The sequence below is a fragment of the Symphodus melops genome, assembly GCF_947650265.1.
Source record: "Symphodus melops genome assembly, chromosome: 21".
Lineage (NCBI taxonomy): Eukaryota > Metazoa > Chordata > Actinopteri > Labriformes > Labridae > Symphodus > Symphodus melops.
Window position 1 is genome coordinate 13,651,918 of NC_136711.1, and position 14,480 is coordinate 13,666,397.

The following is a 14,480-nucleotide window of genomic DNA, read 5'->3' on the forward strand; positions in this document are numbered from 1 at the left end:
CTGAACTGCTGTTGAAGCTGCCATAAACCACCCACAAAGTCAAAGATAAGGATTTACAGTTATTTAACATCTTCCCTGTCCCCTAAATCACACTGATAAGAGAATTAAGCGATGGCAATAGGTTCTTTGTCCTCTAGCTATTGATTTTTTTAAAACACAGAAAGCTAGTGAAATGTTTTTATTGAGCCTCCTATTTGCTTCAAGCTTAAGATTGGGAATCGAGCTATTTGGATTGTTTCATTGAGCTGCAGTACTCTGAATAAATGCATCTGATAACAGAGCCTTCTTATTAAATATCCTTTAAAAATGGAATCTGCTTTCAATGTACAAGTGTGCCGTATTGAGGACAAAACATTTGCTTTGCAGATGTAAAAGAATCATTTAAAATCCATTGATGCAATTGCATTTTTTTATATGGTTCAGGGCAATCAGATCTCTATACCAAGTCTGTCAGTTTTCTGGTATGCTACACAAGATGAACCGAAGCATGCTAAATGTACCCAGCGCAAAAAGAATCAATTGTTCCGTCTCGGCCTCTTCAGACAGAAAACGCATGACTTTATTTACGGGAAGACATCCATCGAAAATAATTGCTATTAATATCAAATCTGGAAATGAATCTGCTTGTTAAAGACGCCATTGTTTCACCGAACCCTGGAGTATGTGTCCCTTTTAGCGCCTAATGCCCCAGTTTGAACAAAGACGTGTTTAGCTTAGCGGAAGTTAGTCACTTGTTTCAGCATGAAATCACTTCTGTCAGTGCCTCAGAGACGGAGAAGTCGCCGCCGTTCACATTTAATGATTCAGTTGCTGTTTAGCTTCAAGAGTTCATGACCCTCGAAGCTATGATAAATGTCAAGCGCAACAATGTCCCGCTAACTAGACATGCCACTGCCAAGCAATCATCTCGCTGTTATTGACGGGGGGGCGTGTGTGTGTGTGTTGGGGGAAGCATAAGGCGCTGTAATGTGACTCTAATGCTGCGTTACAGTGCATCTATCTGCGTAACCATGTGGGCCGGTTTTTCAGTCTCATTCAGTCTCGTTCTTTTGGCTCAGAGCAACACTGTCAGTTTGTGCTTCAGATCACAGAGCAGGCGCGAGGCGGAACTCCGATTTAGATGTCGATGTTTTTATTCAGCATGGAAAGACTGCAGGAAAAGCAGTCCATTATAAATGCAGTCACGGTTTAGTTCTCGATACTTTGACTGTATAAGCTCGGTAGTCTGAGGATAGATGGCGTCTTAATGGATCAGCGTTGTAAAGTAGGAATGCTCTAAAATTGATTGACTACAATAAACTCCTGAACTGGACAATCAGTTGTGCAACAATCCAATTGTACTTCATATTTAAAAAAAAATCAATTGTGCAATAGCATTTGTCTTTCGGAACATGCTCAAATTTTTTATTTCAAATTCTTATTTAATTCCTATAAATATGAATATTTCCGCTTTTTTTTTTTCATTGTATTTTCTATATGCGACCAAATGTCCATCTTAGGATAAATTACGTTTCTGAATCTGCTTTTTTTTTTTTTTTAAATCCCATTGATCATAGACTTTCTTGTGTAAAGCAGTCTCACCCACCCACCCACCAGTGTTCAAATCTTTGGCTTTTCCCACCACTGTTTTCACTTATGGAATTTAAAACCACGTCAGCCCTAATATTCAGCCCTTAAAGCCCTTCTCTTTAACGTTGAGTATTCTCCATATAAACAAATCCAGACGGTTCGAGTATTGTCAGTAACACACACGCGCTCGTGTAGCTCCCTATTGCTTCAATTAAGAGGCTGATGAGGAAAAATGTTTCCATATCAGGGATCTTGAAAATAATAACAGAAATCCCAGCGTGGCTTCGGTTAATGAACTTGTGTCTCCAGCCACCTTTTACCTCTTTATTATGAGCGCTGTGTATTCTTAGTCTGGACATTACTTTGTGCCTCAGTCATGGAAACACAGGCATGCAGGAATTGTTAAATGAAACCCATACAGATATTCAACTCCCACATTTCTATTTGTTTGGTCAATCTTATTTTGAATATGCCACTCTTCAGGAGCTGTCAAACTGCTTGTTGTAAACAAATAAAACAACCAGTCGGAGTGTTGAGCTGCCCTGCTCTGTAATGGGAGGTATTTATGATGGTTTAAGCCTGTCCTGTGAGGTCAATTCATTTGGTACCAGACCTCCCAGTATGCCAGTCTTAGTATAGAGTGTTAAAGAGGGGTTAAACAGGTGGAGAAACAGTAAAAAGTCTTATTGTAATCCTTGTGAAGATATGCTGACCCTACACCTCACTCCCATTTTAAAAAACAGGAAACTGTGGTATGATTCTTTCTACGTTAACCATCTAAAGTTTAAAAACCAACAGCAGACATGAGGATCTATTTATTTTTCTCTCAAGTGGGTCCCCATTAAGTTTGCATTTAGTTCTTTTGCAAAAGAAAACGCCCCCATGAATGGAGAGGTGCTAAAACTGTTTTGTTCAATTATCTGTAGGTTGACTTCATGTGACCTTTGCAGGCCCCTTTAAGGGATTGATCAAAAAATAATCAATGTTAATTCTGGTTATTGATGTATTGATCAAGTAATAGTCATGTAAACGCAACACAAATCTCCCGCCTAATTTTGAGAATACAAAAGACTCACTTATGTCTTGACAATGTGTTGGATAAAATCAATGACTTCCATCAGTAATAGTAGTTTCAGTGGCTTGTTGTTATCATAGTTATGTTTCACCAAGCGTGATGGTGTGCAGCTTTATTCCATCAATTATCCTGTAAAGGTTGAACTGACCAAGAGGAAATGATTAACAGCTGGGCCGAGCGTATTCCTGAAGATCTTAAAAATCTTTTTAAAAACTCTCCTATCTTTGGTGATGACCACATCCCTCCACAAAACGCCTTTTGAACTGAACAGGGCCATTGGCGGGGCTCCGCCTCATTAGTGAACTGCGGGGAACAAAAGACTCGAGAGCGGAGGAGTCCAATAACCCCATAAATACAGCCGAGCGGGAATTATGCTCAAATGTAAAACTCCCAAACAAATGAGATTGGGGGGAAAACTCTCCAGGGCGTCTTCAAAACTTTGCCGTTGTCATCAATCAAGAATATTGCCATGCGAATCCATACAGGACTGGGACAAACTGCTTCTTTAAGCATTTCTCCGGGAGGCATAAAAGTGTATTTATGGTCACCGCAGGCAGGTACAGAGGAAGATTGGCAAACATGAAAATCAAGTCCTCTCCCGGGTGCCATCTAGCCACGCTGGGCTGTGCTAAATCACAGATGGAAAGAACAACAGTCTGGTGGCACAAACAGTCTGGCCTGACAAAGCACTGCCTTGGGCCTGCATTTAACATCCTTCCCACAGCCTGTTATTGCGCTCAATGTTTGTCTTCATACCTGTTTTCAGCGCTGTAATGAACTTCATCCGTCTTGTTCTGCGCATCAACGACATGTTCCAGTTAAATGTAACCTACAGTTTAGCGTATATTACCCAGTGCTCAGATTTAAAGCCGCAGAAGATCCTGTTTCTGCACTTAGCTGATGTGGGATTGATTTCCTTTACGGTCCTATGAATCACCAGGGTCATTACAGAGTCGGACTCTTTCATTAAATTGAGCTACATCTTCTGCTCGAACACGAGGCCTTCTGAGAACCCTCCGCCATGAATATAGTGTCTGGATAAGACCGGCAACATGTAAAGTATGGCTTCATTTATCCCACAAAATGCACAACATCGATCCTCCATGGATAAAAAGAAAAGGTGACAACACCCACTTGGAGCGTTTTAATAATTCAAACGTGAAGTAAAACAGTTGTAAATATACTCATAAGTGGATCTGGTTGAGAAACGCAGAGGTAAATCTTATAAGTATTGGGGTGAGTAATACCAAGAGTGGTAGAAAATTATGAATACAACGATACACTCTTGTTCTAATAAACGCCAGCACATCTTATAACGTTCCAGGAAAAAAAAAACCCCGTTCTTTTAATTGGGAGGCTTATAACAAATCACTGCAAGTCGCTCTAACAAGAATATTACTGACACACACACACTCACACACACACACACACACACACACGCACACACACTCGGCCAGTATTGACTTTTCAAATAAAAAGACATTCATGTAGATAACGGCCGTTTTGAATCCTCATTAGTCACCGGTAATCTGGAAACATGGGCGATATATTAGGAGCAGTGTTCACGGCTAGTCATTAAAGGAGAAATAAAAGACAAAATAAATCCAATCTTGGAAAGCCTGCCATTAATCATGTTGGCCACCACCAGCGGCTGGCTGGCTGCTTAACACTTTCATTGAGTCATTTATGCTGCTTTTCCCTGATAATCCATTTATTCTGAATAATGCGTCCCTTCACGCTCAAAGTGCTGTGTTCAGGTGATACCGCTGTAAACTGGATCTCCCCCCCCCCACCCCCATTCCCCCCTACTCTTCCCCCCCAAGACAAACATATTTCACAATAATTACATGTAATGGCTGACAGAAGAAAAGCAACAATTGCACATTATTCAAGGAGGCTTTTAATGAAAGTGTTAATTAAGTATATTTTCAATTATTCCTTCAATTGGATCACAAAGTAGGATCGTATCATGAATAATTCACTTCAGAGTTTCTAATTAGAACTATTTTAGTGTAATTTTGCAGCCGGAGACTGGCTTAACAAGAGGGGAAACATGCAGAAAGGTTCACTTGTGTCCCTGATAAAGCACAAAGGCCGGCGTGCATCGTCATGTGATGTTAGACAAAGCGATGATTACCATTATCTTATTGTCTAACATGAAGCTTATGATCATGATCCCTCTGTCTAGACTCCTGAAGTGCCTCAGACGGCGGTGTTTCTGCACCTCTGGACGATGACAAACCTTCAGGCCAATGCCAAGAGTAACCCGCCCCCTCTTAACTCTGCACTACAACCTTTATCTGCAGTGTGAAGCTGCTGTTTAGTGTCCCGATGCACCGAGTCACCAAAGCTGGCAGGGTAACTTCCACACAACTCAATACCATTAAGCCCACGTTTGTGTCTTTTAAAACATAACACAGAAACTATAAATGTTCCTGAGTGAATGTTTTTGATGGGCTGATGTGTCTTCAGAGTTGCTGCAGCAGCTGCTGCTCCACTTAGCCGCCCTTAGCTCGCCCTTTGTGCACAGCTGATCATTCTCCTGCCAGCCTGCCCTCCTTTGCGTGGCCTTGTTGAAGATCACATCAACATTCACCTTTCAAGTTGAAGAGTTCAGCATCTTCGTTTCACTTCCTACTTTGGGCGTTCTTTGTGTGTCCACATGGGGTGTTTTCATGGTAGACTTTTTGACTTTGAACATTCAAGGCAAGCTAGCTCATTTACTCCAGATACACTTTTTAAGACTTTGGTTGAAATAGTCTTTATGTCCTGACAGCAATTAATAATTCAAGTGCTCTGAAAAAGAAACAAAAGAAGTCTGTCATCTGTAGCAGCTGTAAACAGAGAAAAACTTCGACCAATGTCTGCACTCGGTAAACGTTTTATGAGCCAATCATGAACCTCCCTGTCTCCCCGCTTCTGGACCAATGATGTTAGTGCATATAAGGGAGCCACTTTTGAGAGAGCACAGAGGGGAGGAAGTGGATGACGACAGAGCACGGAGGGAATGCTACTTTCAAAATCATGCTAGTTTTCGAAAGTGACCTACCCTGCCTTTAACAAAGGCTCTGCTCCATTAAACTGTCCAGGTAAGCTATCATGTGGATATATTCTGAAGCAGTTTAGTAGAATTCAGCCACCAGACATTTTATTATTTACACATACACCTGTAATATGTCACATTGACTTTTGGACCTCATCTGCTGTTCATGTCCAAATGAAAATGAGGACGGTTTTACAGCTAAAACTTTCTAAGTGATGCTGGAAGCTTGTGGACAAGTTGTAGAAACTCTGTAAAGTTGTATCGGCAGTGACATTTCAAGTTGTGGTTTGGCACTCAATAGTATTTTTGGTACTTTTATTTCACTTCCTGTAATTACAAAAGAGGTAATGAGGTACATTGATTAAAACTGAGTACATACTGTATTGGTATAGTGATAGCCTGACTCAGACTGCAGGTCTGGATTTAAAATCGGGAAGTCTATAGAACTCCATAACAGCTCAGCCAAGAGTAGTTTCACAAGTATAATTCTTAAGGAAACTGTTCTGGATCTGACATCTGCAGAGAAAAAAAAACAGCTTTAGTAGCAACGTGTCACAGTCTTAGTGTCAGTGATTTAAAGTGATAGTTAAAACATTTTTTAAATTTATTTTATAGTTCTTGAAGAGACGGCGCATGCTTATAAACATGAATACAAACAAACGGAATGTAAAAATTAGAGAGTAAGCAGGTAGGTAAGAAGAATAGAAAATATGGCGCCGGTGGTTTAGTGGTGAGTGCGCCCTTCCTCTAAATGGCCAGCTCGGTTCAAATCCAACCTTTGAATCCTTTCCTGAATGTCTTACCTCACTCTGTCTCCCTGATCTCTGACTCTATCATCAGTCCTCCCCATTAAAACAGCAATATTTAAGTAACGACATACAAATGGAAACAAACAATGCAAGTAAAGTAGAAAAAGTGGAGAAACATTCCAGCAATAACCTCTTCTCACCACAGATGGCGCCAGAAACCACTAACAGGACATCTACAGCAAGGCCACACTTTCTGTTCAGTTAGTTATTAAAACTGCTTTTAGAGTTTTACATTTTGACGGTGCCTTCATATGCCTGAAAAACATAGCTGAGAAGCCATGAAATAAATGCCTTTTTTTTAAATATAGAAGTTCATTTACAAACACGATTAAAATGTTTATTATATACATTATCATTATGTTTTCTGCTGAAATTAAATCCTGGTCTTAAGTCAAAACTTCCATTACTTCCATTACTATAAACTATCCATTTGTTCTTTAAATATCAAACAATCACAGCTGCTACATTTCAGTCTACAGTGCAGGCTCTTCTTCCGTTCCCCATTAGCAGATCGGGGTTGTATGTTTGCTAATATAGATTTCGAGCGTTCTCAGCTGCGTCTCAGGAGACTCTCTCACGAGGTCTCGACGAAAAAGCCCGAAGCCTATCAAGTGTCCCACACAGCACGAGTCCTCACACCTGACGACACGGCTCTGCGGGGAGTTTGCGCTGTCATAATAAATCAGAAGCAGACGGGATACAGTTTAATCACGGCAGTGTCCTGTTACTGCAAAAATCTACCCCGCTCACCAAACTGTTTACGTCGGCGTGCCAACAGAGCTTGATGGTTGACTTGAGAGGAATAATCCGTGAGAGATAACATACAAAGGGCAGTTGATGATTTATGTTGAATGTCTGATCTACTGTACTGCCAGTAGGGCCCTTAAACCTCACTGGCTTTGATAAGAGATGGAATAAACAGGGTGCCTTTAAGGGAAAAGAAGCCCGTGTTACATCTCAACATATTCATCATACCTTAGAAGTGAGGCGTTGAAGACATTTTCAAAACAAAGTGTTTGGCTCTGAAACCATATGAAGCTTATACTTCAAAACCAAAGCAAAATGAGATGCCAGAATTATCAGAGTGGGGACCATCACTGTGCTTATATCTGAGCTTCCTTCCCTCCATAAAGATGAATCATAACATCTAATTCTCACAAATTACCCCAACCGTTCTGTAGCACTCTCATTTCCAACGCTGTTTAATCTGTGTCTGGAGTATTCGCTGTCACTTCGCGTTGCAAACACTCCTTTCACTCTGGCACTTCATTGTCTTTTGATGGGCCATAAAAGGCTCGGTTTGATGGATGATAACTCGGGGCATCTCTCTTTGTTGTGGGACGTGACGAGCGAGTGCGTGCGAGATGTGAGGAGAAGACGCAGTGTGAATGGAAGATGTCACCGACGTCTCGAGCTGACACCGAGGCCTTAAGCGCGGGCTTTGATCTCCGTGAGTGATCGCAAAGCAAACACAAATAAAAGATTCCACCATGGTACAGTTTCCAAAGGAGAAAGTTGAACAGTTTTTCGAACACTTTGCGAGAGGTTTGGCGTTTCTAGAGGGAGATTTTATTTTTATTTTTTTTAGCTTATACCTGGCGTCTGTTCCGATTTCAAAGTCAGACAAATTAGAAAAGTTGTTTCCAGGAAGGTGGATCGTGCTCTGGCTTCCACCTGTACGCAAAACTTGATTTAAGTGAAAAGACGGCTCATGTCATTGCCTTCTGATCCAGTCCAATAAATATTGAGTGCTGTATAAGGCCCTGGACTCCCTGCTGACCCTCCAACATCTGCTCAGGCACTTACTACTTAATATATTAGCTGTGAGAACAAGGCAGGTGTTTTCAGCTGCAGCCAGAGAACATGGAAAACAGATTGTGCCTCTGGTTTTCACGCAATTGAATTAAAATGAGTCACCACCAGCTTTCCCCCATAAAATAAAATCACAAATAATGTTTTGGCATGAAGGGGCAGGTGGGAATATTTCATTGGTCTGCTCCGTGGTGGTGACGAGTAAACATAATTGACTGCAGCTTACACGAGGAATCTATTGTTGGGTAAAAATTCCTGTGATGAATATCTATAAACGACCCTTATTAAAAACAAAGGCGTGTGCTGCACCGTAAACTGCCTTCAAGTTTATTGCGGCCGTTTGTTGTCGGAGCGCAGCTCTCAGTGTCCACATGAGGCTCCTTGTGATTTAACTTTGATGTTTACTTAAGCAGATGAGAGTTACGAGATGCGCGGCCTTTACATTATAGATTACAAAAAGAAAACCTTTAAAAGGCTTATAATGATGGTGGGTAGAGTCACGAGCAAATAGCTAGCATAAGAGGAATCAGACGTAAAAACGACTCTATGGAAGAATCCCAAAGATTTTTCCAAGAGGATAAGATCAGTCTGGATTTGTGAATCCATTTCAGTTGTTTAGCTTTTGTTTACTTTTACAAATATTCAACCAAAGCTGGATTGGACACACCATATCCAGATAAAGACTTAAAGATGGATTAGCTGTGCTCTAAATAGGACAACATATTTCATATCCACGGGGTGCCGATGTTCACACCAACTGAAAGATCCTTGATGTTGTATTTAATCAAGTCGTTTTAGTACCATAGTGTGAGAGTAAATAGAAAGTGGATATTGCAGATGGACATCCCTCACACAGCGTCCTCCTGTTGTAAATTCTCCCTTATATAAAAGATCTCCTGACAAATGCACAACAATTTCATTCAGATTTTTTGTGGTTCGGTGAACCAAGAGTTTAAAAAAAAACAAAAAAACAACCTCTCTCTCCACATTTGGATGGTTACATTTCCATCTCCAACCACTTATCTACTTCCTCTTGACGACTGTACTGCGTCCGACACTCTTTTACGATGACTTTTTTTGAAAATGCAGATCCGACTACTGGTGCAATTAAAACCTTTTTGTCGCCTTAAGGAGGTGTGGTCGAGTTCAAGATTAGAGTTCAGGAAAAAAATAGTGGATAGTGATGGTTGCGTTTGCACTTGTGCTCACTTATGTGGGAGTAACACAGACTGAAACCACATTTCATGCTGTCAGCTGAAAATGAGTAATGTACTGCAGATCATAGCCTCAGGATACAGTCTTATTTGAAGGATATCAAAAACCCATGATACCTAAGAATTGACCCCTGTCATTTCCTTCAACAATATACCATTTTTTTTTTTTTACTCTTTTGTGTCTTTTTCTTCCATATGGTCTCAGCTTTATGCTCTACACAGATATCCTCAGCCATCTGGTTTTCATTTCCTGCAAGGTTGGAGATGTTAGAAGAGTTTAAAAAAAGAAGTCTCGTTTGAACTGGGGGGCTAATGTAGTCAGGATGGAAACTGTCACTCAGTCTACTGCATGTCGAGGACTAAGGGCAGTTTCAGCTGTAAGCAGTCCATGATTTATGGACACCAAGTGAACTCTTGTAAGCAAAAGCCAGCCAGGAGTTCAGAGCGGCAACTGGGCTCTTTTTTTTTTTTTTTTTTGGCCGCAGCTCGCCTGCATTTGCTTTCCATTCATGCCAAAATCTTTCGCACGGCAATTAGCTCCGTCCTCATTTGGGTCTGCAGTCCCACAGGGTTAGCGAAGCCATTTATCATCCTCAGGGTTTGGAGCTCTGCAACTACGTCTCAGGTAGTTTTTTTTTAAAGAACTGTCGTCGGCCCAGCTCTTTCCGTTTCAACCAAAATGAGAGAAAGACACGGTACTTCTGAAGTTCTGCCATCCATCCATCTGTCGGGCGCTTTTGGTTTTTTTTTTTTCTCTACAGGTGTGAAGGCGAAAGGGAAACGTCTTTTCACAGGGCTCACTTGTCATACAGTAACTACATAGTTAGAGTGAATAGGGTGATGACAACATGGCCCCTTGCCTTTTTTTGAAAGGTCAACTGCTTTGGATTTGGAGCTCAGGGTGCGGGCACGACTAAAGAAAAACCTGCTCTCTGCTAATGAGGAGTATGCTCAAGAGACCAAAAAAAAAAAAAAAAAAAAAATAGAGATTAATGATATTGAGTCTTTTAGTGAGCTGGATTTATAGAGCTTTTTAATAGCAGCCCTGACATTAAGCACATGTTTACACAGATACAGATGTAAGATATGCAACCTTGTTAGGCACACATTAAGAACTGCTCTTACTTTATGATCTATGCCTTGACTTCCATTGAAAATCTAAGTGCTGGCTCTGCTACAAGTATTTATATAGCTTCCAAATGCCTTCAGGGTGTCATTAAAACACACATTTGAGTAGGCAGAGCCATAAACATGCACTGGATACATTTTTTTGTTGTTTTCTTAGCCCAAACATCTTCAGAGGCCACAAGGAAAATAATTGAAGTACAGTCTGTGCATTTCTTTCCGTTTGTTTTTTTCCCCCGTCCTCGGAGAGCCATTATTTCACGAAAAGAAACGAGTGATTTGAAATTCCACATTTGCTGAGACGATTTGTTGCAGGCCGTATCACCGCTTCGTCTTTATCAATCAGAATTAAGGCGTTAGATGGAGCTGTTTTGGTTGTGTCCTCCTTAAGTGGAGTCACAACGCAGTGTATCGGCCCCCAGGGGTTAGCAGGAGTATCAGAGGGGACTAATTGTCAAGGTTATGTCTCGGCGGATGATTGATGCGAGGCCAGGCTGTTTTTGTCAGCCTGTCAGGTGGCTGGAATGTTTAATGTTCTCATTATTGGTTGCTCTGTTGTGTATATTTCTCTGTCAGCGCCGCTGAGCCATCTGAACTGCCAGAGCACTTCAAAGGCCTGCAGGTCATCCGTCTTCCTCCTGACGCCCGAATGTTCAGCCTCAGCTGAGTGCCGGTGATTTGTTATGACTTGAGAGCCAGCTGACAGACAGGTCTTCTATAAAAAAACATGCACCCATTTCCCCTTTGTCTTGCAATGAAAGCATCGCTGCTTCTGTAATGGAGAGGGGTGGGAGTAAAGGGGGGGATGTCATAGCAGGAGGCTGGCACCTGACAGTTGTGTCATCTCACTAATTTGCAGACAGGAAGTATTTTGTGGTTTTTTTTTTTTTTTTTTTGCCTCAGTGCGAGTTTTGGTTCTGGTGTCACATATTATCACAGGTCACCATCTGTCGTGGCGTGCCACAGGGAACAAAGCTGGGACCTCTATATTAAGGTACATTTTCATATTCATCTTAAGTCCATGGGATGGCATGCAGATGACAAGCGACGGAAAGCGAGAGCTGAGACGTTTAAGACGAGAGGAGAATCCAAATCTCGATACTTTTCCCAGGCCCCCTTTACAAGATTGATGGTTTTCTGCTGATCTAATTTTGGATCATACCAAAACAGCCCATTTGTCAGAAAGAAAAATGATGTGCCACTTGGTGCAGATGGAAAGTTTTTTTTTTTTAAGGATGAAAGAGAAACTATGCTCCTCAGCCATAATCACGAGCTGTAGATTACTCCGTCGATTTAACCAGATGGCACGCTTGAATCTGCGGGCCCTCCTGTATATTAATGAACAGCAGTCTGTTATATTGACTTAGGTAAGTGAAACGTCCATCACCTGTAATGGTCTGCCAGCTGGTTTTATGCATTTTTTTTTATACCACTTTTGATCTGTGTGGCATTTTTCATTTTGAAGAATTTTTTTTTATTTTTATTTTTTTCATTGCTGTTTTCCATCATTGTCACAGTTCTGGTAAATATTGGTTTTATTTAGTTCACCAGAAAAGAAAGCCTCCAAGTTATGGCCACAGCTAATTTTCTTCCATAGGTCAAGGTAATAATTCTGCCTCTAAAACTGTCGCGCAGGGCGAAGCACATGAGTTCAATGGTAACTAGATTAAGTTAGGCTGTCGACATAAGTGCAAACACAGCAATACTGTATGTTAACAAACCTAATAATAGGAAGGGGGAGATTTCTAACCACTGGTGTGTATGGCACAAAAGCAGCTGAACTAAAGGGAAAGCTTATTTAGCTTGATTTTTTTTTTTTTTTTTGTGTGAAACAAAATGTTTTCATTCAGCTCTACTAAAGTTGTTTAGGACTCACTCAGACGTGCTTCCTATTGGCGCCCTCTTCAGCGTGTTCGAGGCGAGTTTACTGAAAGAAACTGATGGTCTTTGTCTCAGAATGTCAGTCGGCAGTCAGAATTGCGGAAAACTTAAAAAGGCAGCGAACACGTGTTTGCCAGCCCGAGCAAACCTCGAAAAACTCCCCGACACGTGAATATGCCAAGCCTGATTTTAAAACCAACATGCGTGGGGGGGGGAGAAACTTTGGCTTCGTTTCCCGGAGCAGAGAACACGAACAGCGTGGAAGCACAATGCCAGCGTGTCATACATTTTAAACACTGTTAAATTAAAGGCTGTTTACTGCTCTCACAGGCCATTCATCTTACTCAACGTACGTCTGCTTCTTGCAAATTTGTCAGTAAGAGCTTCCACATGCCAAGACCAAGAGTAGGAGGAGAAGGGAGGGGGGCGTTTATCAGAGGAAGGTTTTCATAGCGTGTCTCTTCAGTCAGTATGTAGTTAATTAGCCACCTCCACACAATAAGGCCAGAAGTCATTAATCACCCGGACCCGAGCGGAAGCAGACTCAAAGTGAGGAAGACGTTTTTTGGAGACAAAAAAAAAAAAAAAAGTTAGCCGTCTATGACAGACTTCAAAATGGCCGCTGTCAGTGGTGTGTAAATTACAGGGCATGTCGAGTGCTGAAAGACAAGGGCACAGTGTTTGACTCACGGTTGCTCTTTCCGTCGCTTTTGTGTGTTGACGGACCGTCCTTCGCAGGGAAAATTCCCTCTTTTTTTTCGACAAGCTTTTTTAACTCAAAAAGACACTTTGCTTCGAGTGAGTGGGGAAAAAAAAGTTGTCCAAATGAAGGTCATCTCAGCACACCTATGGTCACTTCCTTCTTTAAGATGCCTCACAAGGTTAAAAAAAAAAAACCCCAGCTTAAACTTTGTAGTACTCTGTTTATTTTCCTTGTCAAAGGGACAGGAAATGATGGAGGGATGATAAATATGGCGCTTGTTTGGAGAAGCGAAAGTCTTTCTCCCACAAACATGAACCCCCGGCGTTCCTCTGGATGATGGAAGACACACTTCTCAGCTGATTGAACATGAAAGAGGTCGTCGGCTTTTCCTTCTGCGTCTGTAAACAGAGATCCGCCCGACTTTCCAGAGCACATAAGCAACGAGGAAGATTTATTCAAAGGCTGCAAATGTTTGTGTAACAACGGGGGGAAATCCCTCGCTCGGATCATTAATACAGCTGACAGAAGGGTGTTAAATTCATTATGTGGCCCAAACATTTGTAACAAGTGTTTGAAAGCTGGTTGATAGATGTGTTTGCGGCATGGATTTATTTCTGGAAAGTCGGTTTTCTTACGTGACTGTTGGACCGGTCGAGCATAACAGGCCAGAGACGGCGTAACACGTGGCACGCAGCTGTGCATAAAGCGACCATTTTTCGAGAACACGACGTGCTGATCTGTCCCCCCCGTCTCCGTCTTCCCCCCCCCCCCCCCCCCCCCGGTGAAAGGACGAGAGTTTCGCTCATATGCTGCACTTCAAAGCAGAACAGGTGGAGCCGCCACAGTCATTCAACGTGAAGTCACGACGACGTCCAGTTTATCTGAGGTCCTGGCAGTACTTCACATTGGAACATGTGGGAAAGAGATCATCTGTTGAAGACTGATAGATGTATGTGAGTCACCTAATGTAATAAACAGAAAGAATTGACCTCAGTCCTATGACTGCAGCATCTTTCCCTAATAACCTTAATTACTAAAAACTTAATTAAGGGAACTATAATCTTGACTTGACTTTCTTAAAACAATGTGTGATTGTAAATATTCGCTACACACTCCCACTATTGCAGAAAAAAAGTTGATACTGTGCAGTATTATCAATATTTGTATTAGCCATAGATAGTTGTAGATTACCTTAAGTTTTTAAAAAATAACGTTAAGGTCAATTTGAAGTTAAAGACAGCAGATTACA

At 41.5% G+C, this 14,480-nt stretch overlaps 1 protein-coding gene across 34 annotated transcripts in view; it reads left to right on the forward strand.

The window, feature by feature from the left end:
* Positions 1-14,480, forward strand: part of LOC306842319 (uncharacterized protein) — a 169,590-nt gene that overhangs the window by 5,132 nt on the left and 149,978 nt on the right. For 5 of the 34 annotated variants that reach the window (XR_013781692.1, XR_013781694.1, XR_013781695.1 and 2 more), the window contains exon 1: positions 14,012-14,184. The exons of 25 other annotated variants lie outside the window; for them this stretch is intronic. Coding sequence is in view for 2 of the 9 variants with exons in the window: in XM_079372493.1 (XP_079228619.1) it covers positions 14,144-14,184 (41 nt within the window). In the remaining 7 variants the exon portion in view is untranslated. Of the gene's footprint in view, positions 1-4,832; positions 5,003-14,011; positions 14,185-14,480 lie in introns of those variants that run through there. 4 more of the 34 variants (XR_013781693.1, XR_013781697.1, XM_079372494.1 and 1 more) reach the window with 2 other exon arrangements.